This window comes from Semicossyphus pulcher, unplaced genomic scaffold (genome assembly GCF_022749685.1).
Source record: "Semicossyphus pulcher isolate SPU_LCO1_2020_fin unplaced genomic scaffold, fSemPul1.0.p SCAF_6, whole genome shotgun sequence".
NCBI classification, from domain to species: domain Eukaryota; kingdom Metazoa; phylum Chordata; class Actinopteri; order Labriformes; family Labridae; genus Semicossyphus; species Semicossyphus pulcher.
The window spans coordinates 13898812-13917496 of NW_027211737.1; the positions used below are offsets into that span (position 1 = coordinate 13898812).

Below are 18685 nucleotides of genomic sequence, written 5' to 3' on the forward strand. Positions count from 1 at the left end.
ACAGACGGTCGCTTTCCTTTTTAGACTGTTTGCCTTCATCTGAGCGTCAGATTTGTTTCTTTTTCTTTGGATTTTCACTTATTTTTGAAGTTGTATCTGTAGTCATCGATCTTTTCTTTGTTTGTTCAGCCATAGTAGATTACTGTTTACTCGCAACGTTTATAGAAACCGGAAAAGCAGCCGCTTAGCTCCGCCTACCCTCTCTGGCAGACCAACCACTGCTGGGTGATGGAAAACGCGTCACTAACTGGGCACCGCTTGTGATTTTTTTCTGCGAAAGTCGCACCAGACACCCAGTCTGTAATACTGCAAATGCAAAGGCTTTCATCAGTGGGCCATGGGCTCAATCACCATTGTGTTACCTCATTCAGTGATAGATAGTGACTTAACAGAAAATCATGAAAATCTTCGAGATTATTACTTTAAAGATTACTGGTCATAGTTGGAAGAGAAACTGTTGGTTGTAATGTCTAGCAATAGAGTGCACTCTCACCAGTCAAACCCTGTAAACCGTTATGTTTTCCAGTTACTTTGAGCACGATTTCTATTGTCTCCCTATCACGTCCTCTCTCTCCCTTTGATTCTTGTCATTAGTTGTCCGGGTAATGAAGGCCTGTGGCGGTCCGTCGCTATGTTATTAAATAGCGAGTCATTTGTATCAGACAGCGCAGACTGTCAGAGAATTTGTGGGGGAGAGAGAGAGAGGAAGCCAGTTGGTTAGTGGGAACTCTTGTGAAGGGGGTCATTTTCTCTGGTGTGTCTGCCACTGACTGGAAAGTGAACACTTGCACAACAAAAGAGGATATCGTATTCTGTTGTTATGGCAACCAAAAAAATGCAAGCAACTCCTATGTCTAGAAAGAGAAATAGAGCACTAGTCAAAGTGTGCTTCTCATGATACTTATCTCATGTTTTAGTGTAACAGCAGCATATTACACAAGACCAACGTTACAGCATGTCACAGAAACAATTATAGTCTGACTCCTCTGAATTATCCCTGTCAGTGTAGAGGATGGAGGCACTTTTGTACTCAGAGGTTGCCTTTGAGACATGTGAGAGTTTCTACCTTTAATCCTATGTACATGTACAGAATCAGGGTATGAAAACATTTCCTGTGAATCTATTACTGTTTCATGCTTACTCTTATAAAATGTCTTTAAGGACTTATATAAATAGCCTTAGTTTTGTGCCATCGTCAACTCACTGAGGAAACCCCGTTGGTGGAGTGGGACCGACTGTGTCATTGTCTCCGCTCTCCTATGTTATGATAGGTGTCATCTCAGCAGAGCTTTGACTTAAAGACGTCTTGTGTTATCAGGGTTCTGCACCACTGATACTGCCTCCTGCTGTCCCACACACTATAACTCACTTTAAAAGCCGTTATAGGAATGATGTGATGTTGCACTGCTTACATTCTCTCCAACGCCTATTTAATTAGCATATGGGGAGGCTACAGTATATCTGCCTCTGGCAAGGATTAATTTCAAACAGAGTTACATCAGCAGGAAAAAAAAAAATGTTTTGAGAGAAAAAAAGACCACCTGTGGGAACAAGTGCAACAAGATTTTCTCGTTGCTTTCTCTAATGTGAAGCTGCGAAATAAATCACTACCACCTCGGTATTTGCATTTGAATCATAAAACTTTGCATAATGTGTAACTTAGCATATTTTGCACATTTGAATAGAATTAGGTCATCTGTAATACATTATGTAATAATATAACAGTTCTCCTTACACACTATATGTGGATGTGTCCCTGTGATTGTATTTCAAGTAATATAAAACCAAATGATTTGCTGAGAATAGTGTATTTAATGTTTTAGATGCTAATGAAACATGTCTGGAAACACAGGTTCAGGTGCCCTACTGCCCCATGGTGCTAAGATTACAGCATGCAAACAGAGACATTCAGATCGGTGAGGAAATTAAAAACTGTGGGGCTTCAGTCAGACCTGCAAGGTTAATATCATCAGAGCTGCACTGATTAAATGAGTAAATTACCCACGCTGTTGACTAAGGCAGAGGATATTTCTTTTTGTGGAAATTGCTCTGACAGTATATGAATTCAGTTTAAGTTCCTTCCTGCAGGTTGTCTTAGTTCAAAGCCAGATGTTGTGGCATCCTTCCTCAACAGTCTCCATGAAAATATTGATCTGGTAAAAACAGAACCCTCTTAATCTGAGGAAAGTAATTAAGAGAAGTCCAGTTTCTGCCTGCAACTTTGTGAGCAGGCAGACAGTCCAAACAAAAGTTAAGGCTTGATTGGATTAAATACCATAACTTAAGTGTGCAGGCTCTTGTACGTTTATACATTTTCCTTTGTAATATTTCACACATTTTTCATTGTCATGCACATATAAAACAAAAACTAGTTTTTTGTTTCACATACCAAATCTTGTCACTCTTCATTGGCTTTAAGTACAACAGAAGAATTTACTTCAAATCTTTACTAATTACTTAAAGCTGCTGTGAGGAACTGTCGGTTTGTGTTGATTTTGGCGCCCCCTGTGGACAAAGCCGTACCTCTTATCTCTTTGCTGATTTTATCCTGTTCACGCTTAAGTGGTGTTTTTTAACAAAAAATCTCATCCTGCTTTCTTTAACAGTCATATGTATCACTCACTTTAAATGTTTGCCGTGGAAAATGTAAACAAAGGCAGCGTGCAGTTAACCGCTTGGTCTGGCACCTACCCCCCTCCAGCAGTTTCAGGCATTAAAAATAACTATATAGAAATAATCGGTCTTGTTGCTCGTTGTCTGGTTTGCTTTTGTAGCTCATATAGAGTAATCATAATTAATTACAGCCTGTTTCATAACCAACAAAAAGCTCATCACAGGCGCTTTAAAGACCTTGCATGGTCCCTGCATACATTGCAGAGTTGTTTAGATCTAAATGAGGACTTTTATCTGTCTAGCGTTCCTACTTTAAATCCATAAGTGACTGTTTTGTGGTTTTTGCTCCTTGACTTTGCAACAGTGTTCCCCACTCAAATAGATACACCTTTAGTTTTGTTATTTTGGTTATGTGCTTTAATTCTTGTCTATTAATCTTGCATTATGCATGTATGGATGTGTGTGTTTCATTCTATATGAGCAGTACTTGGTAAGTTAAAAGTTGTTGTTTAATTGTTGTAATTCTGTTTAGAGATCATGATTGTGAGTTTTGCTGCAGCGCTGATGAGAGCGGTCAGATAACCACATTCAAAGCTGTCAATCAGAGCCCAGCAAATGCCAATCCTCCCAGCAATTTAGGTCACTGACAACAGAGCCCATACCTGTCTGTTAGCCCCAGCACAGCAATGTTATGATAGTGTTTTCTAAATATCAAGGTCATCGGCATTAGTGAGACATTTTACCATGTGAGCCCACGCTCCCAATCAGTGATTGATCCTGTAGCTTGCCTGCTGTCACTGCGATGAATCACAGGCACCGTAGCATCGTTTCATTTCCGAGCTAGCACCCATTCAAAAAGCAAATGGACCATAATGATTCCAGTCACTTGCATTTTCAGCTGCCAGAAACATATCAGTTTATTCATAATTTAAAGGTGGTGCAGTTCAAGTCTTATTGCACCCATTTTACAGTAATATATACAGTAGTTGCTGAGTGGGGTATGTGAGCATGTGTCAGGCTCACACAGCTGTGAGTCCTTGCTACTATCATGTCAAAGACAGTTATCCCAGTTAAATAAGAGTGTTTCCTTTTGTAAAGTATAACCTTAAGAGTAGCTGTGTGTAAAAAGGACACATTGAAGGAAAAAGGAAGTGAGACTGTGTTTGAAGGTTAAAGCCAAAGTAGATACTTCTTTCATAAAAGTGGTTATAAGTGGTTTTATTCTAGGATGTTGTATGAGCTGTTATAGTAGGCCACTCTCAGTTTTGTTTCATAAGATAATACATTAAAGTAAATTAAAAGCAGCCTCTCCCATATCCCCAGACTGTGCTTTTGCCCACTTCCTCTGCCCCGCCTCCTCTCTCCTCAGCCCTCCTTCCGCTCTCTGTTGATATCTTCTCCACCCAGCTGGCCTCCCCGGAGGCAGACAGCATCCTTATGATGCACCACACTCGGCATATATATCCTCTGGTTATCGAGCAGAGAGCAAAGCAGACTCTTCACATGATTGATGAGCAAATGGGATTTTAATTCAGTTACTCAGCCGTCACCCTGTGGCCATATCTGCATGTCAGCCTTCCCTATTTGGAAACCTTCTTTATTGGGAACAAGGGAGAGACCGTGAGCCAATTTTTCGACCGACTGGCCGTTCTTTCGCTGTGATGATTTTTCAGATTGATTTTTATTCCAAAGTTGTTTTCCTTCACTCCCTTTGTGAAATAGAAAAACACAAGACACTTTCATTTGGGAAGAAAACATTTATTTATTTAATTTACTCAAGGAACTATAACTAGACAAAGCTTTGGTGCACTGCGTGTCTGCATTAGAAGCATTCAGCCTGTGGTTAAACTGGATTATTTAAAGAAGAAAAGAGAGCTCTCCTACTTCAGTGCAGGTGCTTGCTGATTGCCCTCTGATCTTTTCATTATTCTTTGCAATTTCCATTCAGTTTTTCACCTATAAAACGAGACAGCATGTTCCTGGATTTTTTGTGGATTGTTGGGACTGTAAACTATAAAAGAAACTGCGGGCTACAATCACATTTCTATTCTGTTTTATGTACCATGTTATTGGTTCCCGCTATCAACATAAGCCTATGGCTGGTAGTACTCACAGAGACATGTCAGTTAACCTAGATTCACACCCCGCTATCTTCCTTAAACATACGGCCGTGAAAGCCATTTATAGGGAAGGCTCCGTCTTTGCGACAGCATGTCTCTTATAATGATACTAAACTCATCTGAATACTGAAGTCTTGTTGCTGCTGCATCTTATTGTGACCTTTAATAGCTTTGACCATTAAATACACACTCAGAATGTCACCGTTTGCCTGAATTGTTCCAAGAGCCGTGAGCTTTGAGGACATGACTCATACGCCCAAAGGTTTTGTTCGCACAATTACAAAAGCATATTTCCTGCCTAACCTCCGCTGGTATCTTTTGGTGCAGATAACTTTGGTTTAATTTGCTCAGGTGTGGAGACATCTGTCAGTGACATTTCTGCTGGTGGCCAATTACAAAGGCGGTGGATGTAATTAAGTGGGTGGTGCTCACAGCACAGAAAATACATTTAAAGAGCAACATTTATATTCAGAAAGAGCGTCGCTGCTACTCTGTATAATCTTAAGAATTCACATTTTTCATTGGACCGACTTTCTTCCAGAGAATGGTTCCTATAAGAAGTTGTGTTCTGCAATGATATACTGTATTTATGATAAGAATGATGATCAAAAACTACTTAAAACATTTATTTTTCCTTTTTTATGTCTATCTTTTTGGGGTCTGGATGTTAACACTATATTTATTTTCTCTAATTGGCCAGCCTTTGTAGTGTTGCCACTGTGACCTCACCACGTTTTACTAATGCTGAAGATCCTCTCTAATCTCCTCCTCCTGTTCTTTGTCTCAGTGTGTGAAATGTTTCAGGGTCTTTCTAGTGCAAGGAAAAAATAGGGCTGTACCAAGCACAGAGCATTAGAAGATATCTGGCATTGAAGAGACAGAGCCACAAAGCAGCTTTATAAACTTTTATGTATTTTTGATGGAGGAGGAGGAGGAGTTGTTTTGGGGGGAGCTATCAACTTCTATACGTGCAGTAGAAGAGAAAACATTGCTATCATTTCTTTCCAGCCTCCTGAATTAATGCTATTGTTTTCTCTTACTTTGTATGGTTTTATTTCTTTAATTTTCAAGTCGGTATTTAAAGCTGGTTTTGTATTGGATTATTTTATGTTGTTTGATGTCTCTGTTGTTTTCCATCTCTCTCCATTCTTAGGGTAAGATGGTGAAGGGAATGGGAGGAGCCATGGATTTGGTGGCTAGTGCTGGAACCAAGGTTGTAATCACCATGGAGCACTCAGCTAAGGTGTGTATAAATGTAACAGTGTGTATGTGTGTGTACATTCATCGTGCAAGTTGTAACCAACATTACCTTTACAAATTACCCCTAAAGACCTGTCTCACGAAACAAGGACGATTAAATTGGCAATTTTCTTCTCTCATGTAGTACCGTCACCAGCGTACCTACACGATAATGTGTGTGAGTGTTATGACTGATTAAGGATAATTTTGCTAATGGATTGCTTAATGCCTCTTTACCAGAGAGCGCCAGCTCATCCTGATGAGGTTTTGCACACAAACCATGAAATAATCTCTCGTCTTCGGATGATTTAAATACAAGTCATGAATTGGACTCAGTGTATCGGGACGAGCTGATTAGTTAGACTTGTGCTGCCGCTACAGATGAACAACCACACAGGGCTCATCTGACAATAGCAGAAGGCAATCCAAAGTCCGTACTGATATGATGCAAGGGCAACGTAACATTCAGCATTCACAGAAGCATGCTGTTTTGTCGTAATGGGAGTCTGTCTGGCGCCCAGCTATGGTCCAGATGGTGCAGCAGGTGAGCATAAATCTACTGCCCTGAAGCCTGTTTCCATTCATAATGGGGAGGGAGGGGACCTGTGATGTATGATGTGAGCTTCTCAGGCAGCGTCAGAGGCATTTGGATGTGTGCTTTTTCTTAAAGGTGACCGGCGGGGAAACTGAGACACACACACATGCACACACAAAGAATATGTGCTGTATATCCTTAGGGGATCAGATGAGTGTACATAAGCTGCATCCCTGGATATATTCAAAATTAAAGCTGCATCCCTGAAGCTATAAACACACTGTTAGAGGTGACTGACCCTTTTCTTTTAACCAACTACCCTTTTCTTTCAGGGAGGAAAGCACAAGATATTGGACAAATGCAGCCTGCCTTTGACAGGGAAGCAGTGTGTGGATCGGATCATCACAGAAAAGGTGTGTTTATCTGTTTGTTTAATGTATATATAGATATATATAGTATTTGTATTGTGCAAATACAGTATGTCTTTGCACAAGAGAAGTGGATGGATGGACATGACATACTTGGATGGATGGATGAGCCGTTAGTCATTAACTTGCAATGCTTACTCATGTGCTACATAGACGGAGCCAGTGAGTAAGCTATGTCTGCGCAGTACTCTCGGCCTGTAAAAGGTGTGGGTTAAGGAACATTAAAGGAGCAAGTATTTAACTTTGTATATTCAACAAGATATATTTTTTGGACTAATTAGCCATATGAGTTTATACCTATCGATTTTAAGTTGTTTGCTATCTTCGTTGAACAGCAAAGTTCTTGTACAAGGACAAACAATTTGAGCCCAGCTTATTAATATATGAGCTCATACGCACTATAGCCTGCAGACCTGTGGGATTGTAAGGATCCGCTCTGTGTTTCTTAACCATGCAGCTATTGTGAATGATTAATTATTGCAATATCATGTTCAATAATATAAATATGTTCTCATTGAGCTGTTCATTTCCTTCCTAGGTGAAAGAAAGTCTTTATTTGTTTATAGCAGAGGGCTGTCTGTTTACCTCACAAAAAATAAGCCTAAAATGTCCCACTTTCGAGTCAGAGGTGATAACTGGAACCAAAATTTAATAAGTTAGTTTTGGCGGTTGATGGTCTTGCATTCCTATTTTATCACTGATCAGTCGACACAGTCGGCAGGAAAGGAGCACAACAAAACACAAACCACACATTGTATCTTTATCTCTGTAACATCTCCCCGACACAAACACACATACAAACCAATCACACTGCAGCTGATAAACCAGTGTGTTAAACAGAGCAGCACGGGTAGATGGAAATTGCATTTATTGAATTAACCCTAATTTAATCACTTGATTCCTGTGAAGAGGCTCCATATTGATTCTGTTATGTTTCTTTCTAATTTTCATGGTTAGGGTTGGGTTTCCCTTCAATAATGTGTTTTGATGGTACTCCCACACCCGCGCAGGGCCCTGTGTGTAATGATGCTGGTGGTAATGATGTCTTGGACTCTCTGAAAAGCCAGGTAGATCTTGTAAAAATGAAGTTTATTGTTATTATTAAGTTTTTATTTTGGGCTTGGATATCCCTGTGAATCATCCGGCAGGTTCAAGGAGGCCAGAAGGACGCCAGCTTCTGTGGTAGCAGGAGTAAACACTTGGGTTATTATGATTGTTGTGTGGATTTGGGATTGTGGTCTATATAAATATAATAGACTTCACTTGATTTTGTTGAGGACCAATTTCGGCAGTTCATGGAGAGGGACATTTAGGAACATATATTTTATTACATTTTGTATACGTATTTTAAACTGAAATTATGTTCCCAAAGGAAAACTTTGTCAATATCTTTTTTTGTAGTAAGATCCAGTTTCTATCTGTTCTCATCACGTCAGTATTTACTGACTCAATATTGGATTGTCAAGCAAACGGACTGACTAACCACCAACATCCTTAGGCAGGCATCTTACCAACTATGTCATAAAACCCTGCCTTCATGTTGCACCTGACCACTTAAACTTCCCCACTTAAAAGTCTAGTCTAACACAACTGAATACAAATGTGTGTGGACATTTGTACTTGTAAAGATATTCTTAAAGACCAGCTCAAGTCATGTTTTAAGACGGGTATAATGCTCTACTTGAAATAATAAATTGTGTCTGATATGTTTTTTTTCTGCAAAATATGTTAAATTACCTTCTAAAAACCCTCCCAATGCATCTCCTCCTTCCTCCTCATTAAAAATTCCCCAATCTGCATAGTCCCACTACATTTCTCCTTTCATAACAGTACAGTGGAAAACAAAACACGTCTCTGCCATCGCTTAGCGGCAACTTGTTGAAACGTAGCTATCTTGAAATGCAGTAGTAACGTTAACGTTAGTAGTCAGTAGTGAGTTTACAAAAATTATGATGACATTACAGCTGGCTCACACATCGCCGAAGTGGTTGCCATAGGTTACACATATTGATATGCATAGCGTCACCTCGTCCATTAACGGGATTGGCTCATCTCAAACCTGCCAATTCAACCTGACCTTGGTACTCTGCACATGGAGATGTTTACATTCACAATGCAGCTTGTACATAGAAGTTATGCAGCGCCTCTGGCACATGGGGGATTGCAAAGTAAATTACTGCTAAATTTGATTTAAATAATCATGTCCCAATATTTTTCATTAACTTTTACCAATTTCGCTGACCTCAACAGAAATATTTCATCATCATTCAAGTACCAGTAAAATTATTTTTTGCTTGATTTTATAAAATATAAAATCAGTATTTGGCATCCATGTGCCTATAGACTAAGAGAGGTATGGTTCCCAATTCTAAAAACAGGGTGTACTCTGGTAAATCTTGCTGCTCAATTACTCTGAAAAAGCTTATGGAGCTTAGCCTGCAGGCAAATCTCCATCGTCTTCATTCGTGCGTGAAGCGCTCTGTTTCTGCTCTGTTTTTGAATTTCATCAGCTCCTCACAGTTTGAGTTCTGCGTTGTGTGACGGCAGAATGGAAAAGCATTTGTAACCTTTTGGATACCGCCCTCATTTACAACCATATGTTGTCATTGTTGGTAGTCCATATGGTGAAGGAGGGGCAAGAGGCTGATACGGAGCCTGGCTGTGAATGAGCATGGCTATGATGTTATCATTATTATCCCTCTGGGATTATTAATCATAAAACTTTAGCGACCAACATGACAGAAACGCCTCAGAAGCTGTCAGAATAGTGCTTCAGATGATGCGAGGGTGGAGTTTTCTATAAAAAGGTGAATAAGCAGATGGTAAGAAAAAGTAAAGGGTTGAAAAGATGAAGAAAAGTGAGGATGGAGGGGAGAAGGCAATTTGAGGGAATGGAGGAAGGTTGAAAGAGGAGGTAGAAATGCTGACTGGAAAAAATGTGGGGGAGGCCAGAAAGAAATAGTCCACAGAGAGTAAAGCTGGGTGCTGATGTAGTTTGTGTTTACATGCTCTCTGGTTTAAAGCGTGTAAGCCTCTGGTGGTTACTGCCTTTGGAACAGGCTTGTTGATAGCATGACCTGTCAGGGGCAGGAGTCCCACAGTGTCTCCATGTTTTTTCCCCCTTCTCCCTCCTGTTCTCTTTGCTTGGCTGGCTGTTGTTGTGATTGTGCAACATTTCTCAGCCAGCAGATTTCAGTCAATATTTGTAAAGGTTAAAGCTCTTTATACTGACTTGCAAACACTCGTACCACCTCCTCCTCTCCACCTTCCTCATTTCATCTCCTGCTGTTTCCTCTCCCTCTCCATCCATTAGCGCTCCCTCCTCTTATTACTTTTTACTTTCTTTGTAATTACTTGAATTCTTCCTTTCTCATTTCCTGTCTCTCTCCATCAACACACATTTTCCTCCTCTTCTTATTTCCTCTTTATTCTAGTCTGACCTCCAAATCCCTCGTCTCTTTTCCTCTTTTGATACCGCGTCAGTTGCACTGCGAACACATTTGAAAATATAAATGTTTTTCTCTCCACTTGGCCTTCAATCTGCACCAAACAGGTATTGTTAACGTTCTGAAAACACTGCGCCTTCAACAATCGCCGTCTATCTTGTTTGTTCAGGGTGTGTTTTAAAAAACCCTGACATATGACTGTCAGCTTGTCAGCCTCTCAGATATTGCCAAAATAATTATACTTGGCATTAACCTTGAAAAGCTACTTTTTTGTGATTGCTTGTTTCAGAAATCAATACACCGAACTGCACTTTAAAGGTGTTGTCATGTTGACACGTTTTCTGTGTCTGTTGTCAAACAGCACAAGTAATACTTTGATTTGATTCGGTGCAGCAGTTCAGGATTCATATTAGCCTGGTTAGCTACAGGCTTGCCAGACTGACTATTAAATAATGATTTTTATACATGTCAGGTGATGTTAGACAACAGAAATCTGGCAAACATTGAATATCTGGCTTTATTGAAAGACAGGAAAAAAACAGAAGACCACTAAAGGTATCACAACATTTTTGTCAGAACTGTCACTTCATGCCAAACACCAAATATATTTGTCCTCAGGCCGCCTGTCTTCAGGTTTCTTCAAAAATCGTATGTGACAGAGGTTTTCTCGCCAAAATAAGAGAAGGGCAGCCAAAAAAAACTGTAGCATGAGAAACACTATGTTCCTCACACGCTGGGACTCTGAGACGCTCTAGACTCAAAATGCATTAAGTATATACAGTATGTTATGTATCACTATAGTTGGTCGGGGTTGGTCGATAAACAATTTACACGCTATGATTTAGCCTCGAGGGCCATAACTGTAGGACTGTGGACCATATGACTTTATTAATTTCTGACAGAAATCTTAGTTATGAGCAGCATGTTTATTGATTTTTGTCAGCAATTCATTGAGTTATTTCAAAATGGAGAGCGTAATTCAAATAGGAATCAGAATGAATGAACCTCACATGAATTGTAGTATATTGAATAATATAAAAGGAGTGCTTGTAATGTGTGTGCGTAATTGTATCAAATGTAAGAGCAGACTTATGACTGGAAGAACAGAGCACACACTGGTTCCACCCAAAGGACATTTGGGAATTACCAAACGATAATTGTTGACGATTTTACTCTACTTGTTATGAGGGGTGGGAATCGCAGGGTAGCTCACGATACAATATGATACGCCATATGTGGCCTACAATAACAATATCACAGTACAGTGATTCTGCAACAATTTTGATATTGCAAGACAATTAAGCAGCAGTTAAACAATCATCTGCAGCACTCAACCAGCGGCCTCATGCCTACGACCGAATCACAGCCTTGATTGTATTAAGTACAACATCACTCCCTCTCATGCGACATTGTTGTTTATAAAACAGTTAAACAAGCAGTAAATAGTAGTAAACAGTAATAATCAACTACAGATTGTTTTTTGCTCCACTAACTCAACTAGCTCCACAACTTAACTGAAACTGGATTGTTGTTGCCAAGCAACACAAACATTCTCCTGCACTACTTCTACAGGTGACCACAGATCAGCGGCTTTATTTATCTGTTTGATTTAATTTATAAAGCAACTAGCAAAATAAGAGTCTGCTGTGTGATTCAGAGGTACCTGCTTGATTAATGTAAACATACATGGTTTGCTGTAACGTTAATTAACAGCATTCAGAACAACTGGCTGTGGCGGCGTGATACACAGAGTGAAAAGTCCCAGTGATGTTGTTCTCTATATCGCCACTCATGGAATGCCTCTTGTCCAATCAGATTACTTGGTCAGAACTAACTGTTGTATAATCATATAATGATACGTCACGATATCTGATTAACTTCTTCTCTGGCCAATTCATTTCCCTTCACATTACCCTCGTTCAAGTCATAAGCGCCACCATGAGGAGTCGAAATCAAAGGAAAATCTGTAAATATAAATATCGATATTTGACGCCAGCCTATCGATGATTGTATTCCACGAGTCAGGCTGGCGATATATTGCCATATCTATATTTTGTCCCACCCCTACTTCTTATACTTCACTTGGGTCATTTTTTCCCTTTTTTTCTTTGGCCTTTCATCCACACACAAACGGCGTTTTAGGTCACTGAAAAAATAGTTTTGTAAAACTCCGGTCTGGGTGAACACTTTTAGAAACTCTGTTTCCGCGGAGATGTGTAGACGGGCTTAACAGCGTTTTGGCTCATGTTGTGCGCCGTTATCTCTTTTGTGAGGCATCACAAATGAGGCGACATTCCTTGCAAAATGACAGACGTGGCTTAAACAGTGATGCTTAACCTTATGTGCTTAACAGGACTTTGTATACATACAGTATGTACAGTTACTCGTTGAGGAAAAGAGGCGTCGGGATAGATTTTTTTGGTGACCGGGTTATATCGCCGCCTGTTGGTGTGGCAGTCTCATGACAGCGTTTCTGTTGTGTTTTTGCGCTTTTGTTTGGACGGGGAGTTTGTTTGTTTTTTTCAGAGGAGGGAAAAACTATGGTACTATGGTAACTTTCAGTAATACCCGTGTAAGTGTGGCCTCAGTCTGCACCCTTTTTCCTAGATAAGGTATTTAGACAGAAAAAGTGGTGCAAAAGGGTGCAAAAAGTTGCCTTCCAATTTGACAAACAGCCAAGACCCACAGAGAGAAGTTTAATTATTTCCCCTCATTTTCCCAGCGTGAGTCAACAAGAATTCTGGAGTCGTGTTGATATAATTTAACCAGTGACTCATCTGAACAACAACAGTCTGCTCTGACACTGTGTTTCTCAGTGACCGTTATGAAGAGAACAATTTTCTGTAATTGTTGGGAAACACTTATTCATAAAAGTGGCCATGCAAGTCAATCATATTCATAGTAGTCCCGTAGGATGCTGTTGTAAGATCTGAATATATTGAATATGTGGTCAGAAGTTCATACTAAAGACAGACCTGCAGAAGTGTTGGGCAGTGTTTCAGCACTGGATAAAAGACAATTAGGACTCAATGTCTGAATTGAAGCAGAACCTTTTTTTAATTAAATCAATAATAACAGAGAAGCAACATCACATTGCAGAATTGTTTTTAGCCGTTACCACCAAGTATCCAATTACTGGTGGGCTGCGAGAAAATTAATATTGTTTTGATCACCAGACCTATACCGGACCTATAAACCTAGTAGTAAACAAGGCCTTTAATGAGCTTTATCATTATCCTAAATTTGTTCTCGATCATTGTTTTAATCTGATTAAGTCTCTCTTCCAATTTGTTTCCACAATGAAGGAAGAAACTGGGGACTTTCACCCTGCCTAAAATGTTGTTTTCCCTCCATATAGACATGACCTAAACAAACACAGCGCTATCCTTTGTTCACAATGGCCTGGAGGGAAAGGTAATTCAAGTGTTTTTCTAAATAGTGCTGCCATGATTGGAGACCCAGGTTGGTCGGAAACCTGTAGCCTCAGCCGCGGTGTCTCTGCTGATATGCTCTGGCCTTTTCTCTTAACCACTGTTCCCCTGTTTACAAGCTGTCTCGGTTGCAGCATTGTTGTTGAAATAATGGATTGTTACACACATGTATATATTTTTGTTCATTCCACATGTATTGAGTAAATTGGCTGTAGTGCGTGGCTCCCATGACAAATGTCTGCCTACAAAGCCTCACAGTTTGTTCTCTTCTTACAGCATTTGAGGGAATTATTTAAGTTAAAAAAAATAATTGTTAATTCATCCACAAATGAAGCAGAACAACTCCTGAATTATTCAATCATCATAATGGGCCCGGAAAAGTATTATCCGTGGTATTTTCCATAATGAAAGCAGTGCCAATGACAGCAGTTATAATTGCAGCAACCAAATTGAAATTCTTTTATGGTCCTACTGTGAGTGTTCATCTGAAAACATCTCAAGAAACGGCTCCTTGTACTCACTGTAATGCCCTGACAGGATACTAGGCTGGCTTTGAAGCTTATTTGTTGAAGGGTAAAATGTTAATTTTCACTCCTTCTCTCTATTGTATTCTCATTTGTCTGAAGCAACGAGTGGGCTGAATGGTGGCGGCTTTATAGTTGTTACATGACATTCAGCCCACCTCCCGCCAGACAACACATGGGTCGGACTCGCAGCTTTTTAATGACTAACTGGCATCAATCTTGTTAATGACGGTGGTGACTTTGAAGACGAAGCAGCCTTTTTGTTGTTGTGAAACTGTTGAGTCACCTTTTTTTCTCAGCTTGTTTTTCCTTACTCAAGTGTGATATCAGAAACTAGGTCAGATGATAGGTAATTGCTTTAAAAGAGACCATTTTCTATCAAGGTTTTGTGCGGTTATAGCTTTGTTTGAGCTCGCATTGACATTGACAATACACAGCACAGCTACAGTGTATCTGCACAATGTCATTACATCGATACGCACCCCCTCTGGCATATTTTGACAAATCCTAAATTATCCTTAATCACTAGCGACACGTGTCTCGATTAGGAATGCGTGTCAGTTTTTGTTATCCACAGACCCGCTTTTTCCATGTGACGTTCCATCTGTCTTGCTATATTGGAGTGAGATATCTGCCTCCTGCCCCGTCGCTGTGTGTGCGTGGTCCTAATGAGCTGAGAGTCCTGACGGGCTTCGTCTGGATGTGGCTCAGCCTGTCAGTCCCTGCTGAGAGAAGCAACAGGAACCAGCTCAGCTGTGTGTGTGTCTGGCCTGTCTTTATAGTGTATTTTCTGCATTGTGTGCATAAATGGATATAATGATATTGACCCAGATTCGGTTTTAAATGCTCATTTTGAGGCTGCTCATGTCAGACCTGTGGTGAGGAGCTGCAGTCTGTTGCCTGATGTTATTACCAAGTTCAGTTTGAAACACCAGCTTTAACAGATATCCTTGGCAATCTCCAGTTACGATATTATCCAAGTTGATGATGGAGTAAGGCAATAACTGGAAGCAGTATATCTGTTAAGACTTAATGTTAACCTATAAATGCTTACTAAACTAGTGCTTCTTTTATAAAATCCTCTTAATGGAGCTTCTTTTGCAAGTGAAAAACAAATATATTCTAATGTGAAATTTGATTAAAATCTAAATTAAATGTTCTGTTTTAAAGATCAATAACAATCTTTAAAGAGCAGCTCCAGTCATGTTTTAAGACGTATAAAATGCTCTGCCTCAAATAATAAATTGTGTCTGATATATTTTTTCTGCAAAATACGTTTAATTACCTTGTAAAAACCTCCCGAGGCATCTCCTCCTTCTCCCTCATTAAAAATTCCCCAATCTGCACAGTCCCCGCCCACTATGCACATTTCCAACCGCCCCCTCCGTCGCGAAAACAACACGTCTCTGCCATCGTTTAGTAGCAACTTGTTGAAACTTCAAGCTTGAAATGTAGCAATTAACGTAGTAATGTAAGCGTTAGTAGTCAGTAGTGAGTTGTCGAAGTGGTTGCCATAGGTTACACATAATGATATGCATAGCGTCACCCCGTCCATTAATCTCAAACCTGCCAATCTGAAAACGTGTTGTTCAGCCTGTCCTTGGTACACTGCAGTTTAAAAGCAGACAGGCCCAGCCATGGAGATGACTGCTTATGTTGTCTCTGATATGTCTTGTAGCACATGAAAACACCACATGGAGATGTTTACAAGGTTAAACACTTGATTTTCACTGGAGGGGGTCTTTAAGTGACCAATGATCATAGTAGTAGAATTGGTGGAGTAGCTACAGTGTTTAGGACAATCATTCGCTAAAGAAGGGGAAGCTAAAACCAGAACGTGTATGAGACAAGATTACACCTTGGATGGAACAAACTATATCCCTCTGACGTCATAAACACAAGAATGGGGGGAAAAAATTTGGCTCACAAAAGAAGCCTTAAAAAGTTTGTAGCAGGTCTGTAGCCTGACGGTACTCTACAAGCATTAAATGGAGCATCAGATTGATTTTCTTTTTTTTCCACTTTTAAGCACAAGCACATTACTTACGTTTTCTTTAAAGCCCTTGGCAGCATCTGTGGTTACATCGTCCTTCAGTGTTAATGAATAGTTTTGCCGGTCCCTTCTTGGCAGTTAAAAAAGTTAGACCTTTCTGTCTCTCCTACCAGAGCGATGCCTTTGGCCATATACAGCTTTTCACTACTCTAAGAGAAGATGAAATCACATGGGGGCTCATTTATGAATATGTGCATGTTCGGTTTTGGGCATGTGCATACTCATCTGTAAAGTTGGAGTCAGATTTGACCATTTTTGCTTGTGAATTTGAGTATTTGAGAACAACACAACCCCCAAATTAACCGCAGAAACTCTGTGCTTTTTTTTGTCAACTCTGGTGGCTGAAGAGATGCTTCACGCTTTACAGTGTTTCACATTTCAACTCTATTATTCTTATTTAAATGTTTGGGTTTTTTTGCTGTTCCAACAGTTAAAAGCAGCGCAACAGTTTAACTATAATTGCCCACTCCTCTGTAGTGGTCCTGAGAGTTAAGGACCACTCTGTGAAGCCCATCATGGATGTGTCACCAGTAATTGCAGCTTTGTTTTTTATCATCCGTGGATGACACTGAAGTGGTGCTCTGCCCCCCGCCTGTGGCACTGATGTTATTTGAGGTGTTTTGTCCTCTCTTTAAGGTCACTTTGAAAATTGAGGCCACCCTTATCCTTGTCTATCACCCCGGTGACCAAACATCACAGGGTTCAAACCCCATGTATTACAGAAAAACTCACCATGATCTCTTTGTGTCTTATCACCGTCCTCCATCTGTCTCGGCCCGAACATCTCATCCTTTTTGTTCTCTCCCTTGCCTCCCTCTCTTTCTGCCCTGTTTCTGTTCACCAGGCCGTGTTTGATGTGGATAAGACAAAAGGCCTGACTCTGATAGAAGTGTGGGAGGGGCTCACTCCTGAGGATATCAAGGCATGCACTGGCACCGATTTTGAGGTGAGTAACCAAACAGTTTGGCTACCGGCGCTATATTTGATTTTCTAACTTCACTTGTAGTAACCATGACACATCTCTCTGATCTGTCCGTCCTGTAGGTGTCTCCTCACCTGAGGGCCATGCAGCAAATCTAGAGGAGCTTTGAAGGGATCTGAGGAGTGTTTTTGGCTCTCTTTTCAAGTCTCTGTGGTAAACAGCTGGTGATTTAGCCGCCTGAGATGGGTCAAATAAGCTTATATAACACTAATACTTTGTTAATTTTCCTGGTAATCAGCATGCAAACATCAGAGGGATTTAGTGAACACTTGAAAGGGATTCACAGGATCCAAAATGCACGTTTTTTTTCTTTCGTCTTCTGGTGTGAAAACCAAAAAGGGAAACATTGCTGCCTATTACACCATTAAGTTATTCATTTTGCCTAATGTACAGCTCCTACTAAATAATCCACGAAAAACTTGGAATAATCTAAATATGTCGCAACTTTACTCGTCCTATGAACAAAGACGGACGAACGAAAAAAACTTGAAGGTGATTCATATTTACTGTAGATGAGTAAGTTACTGTAACAGGCTTTAGAGAGCTGAAATGTAATGAAGTAAGAAAACAAACGCGTGCTGTAGGTCAGGTGAGTCTTCTTTCAGCACTGAAGGTATGCATATGTATGTAGTTGTTTAAACTTGTGCTACACAAAGTAACAAAAATATCAAAGAAATGTAAGATATCTTTTTGTTTTCTTCATTTGGAAAATGAGCGAGATGTATAAATAAGTGACTGAAACATGTTTGTAATAATTACCTCTGCCATACTGTCAAACTCTTTCCTATCAGACACACATCAATCACATTTGGCAGCCTAACTGTACAATTTTAGCCGGAAAAAATTAAGCCTTAACATTTTGTTCTCAGACATTTGCCGTCCCTTTCATTTCCTTTGTATATAAAATAAAATACAACCTTGTGTGCTGAGCTAAGCGGAAATGGAATATTGTTTCTTTTCTCCAAATCATTCGATTTGTGGATGTGGATGAAAAGCGTCTCCGGAAACCTTTTCAGCTCATCAAGTCGCACAATGATTAAAAGCAAACGACTGCTTTGAGAGTGATGGCTTCTGACACTCCGCAGGTTAGTGCTTTTTATATACAGATTGTGCCTTTGCATTGACATTCTCGATGTGATTTCTCCACTCGGGTAGAGAGGCACAGCCATTACCTTAGGGCTGTTACATAACTGGGGAATTCAGCCGGTGGGCTTTTGGGTTCAAGAAGATCAGCTGGATTGGTTCATCAAGCAGAAAAATGGAAGAAAGTGACAGGGGCTCTTCCCACTGGCTGTTAGTGTTAATCCAACACCA

At 40.1% G+C, this 18685-nt stretch overlaps 1 protein-coding gene across 1 annotated transcript in view; it reads left to right on the plus strand.

Moving 5' to 3' along the window:
• oxct1a (3-oxoacid CoA transferase 1a) overlaps positions 1 to 18305 on the plus strand; it is a 51554-nt gene extending 33249 nt beyond the window's left edge. Inside the window, exons 14-17 of the mRNA XM_069682798.1 lie at positions 5887 to 5976; positions 6840 to 6920; positions 17234 to 17335; positions 17434 to 18305. Coding sequence (XP_069538899.1) covers positions 5887 to 5976; positions 6840 to 6920; positions 17234 to 17335; positions 17434 to 17469 — 309 coding nt within the window. The 3' untranslated portion in view covers positions 17470 to 18305. The remainder of the gene's footprint in view (positions 1 to 5886; positions 5977 to 6839; positions 6921 to 17233; positions 17336 to 17433) is intronic.
• The last annotated feature ends 380 nt before the right edge of the window (positions 18306 to 18685 follow it).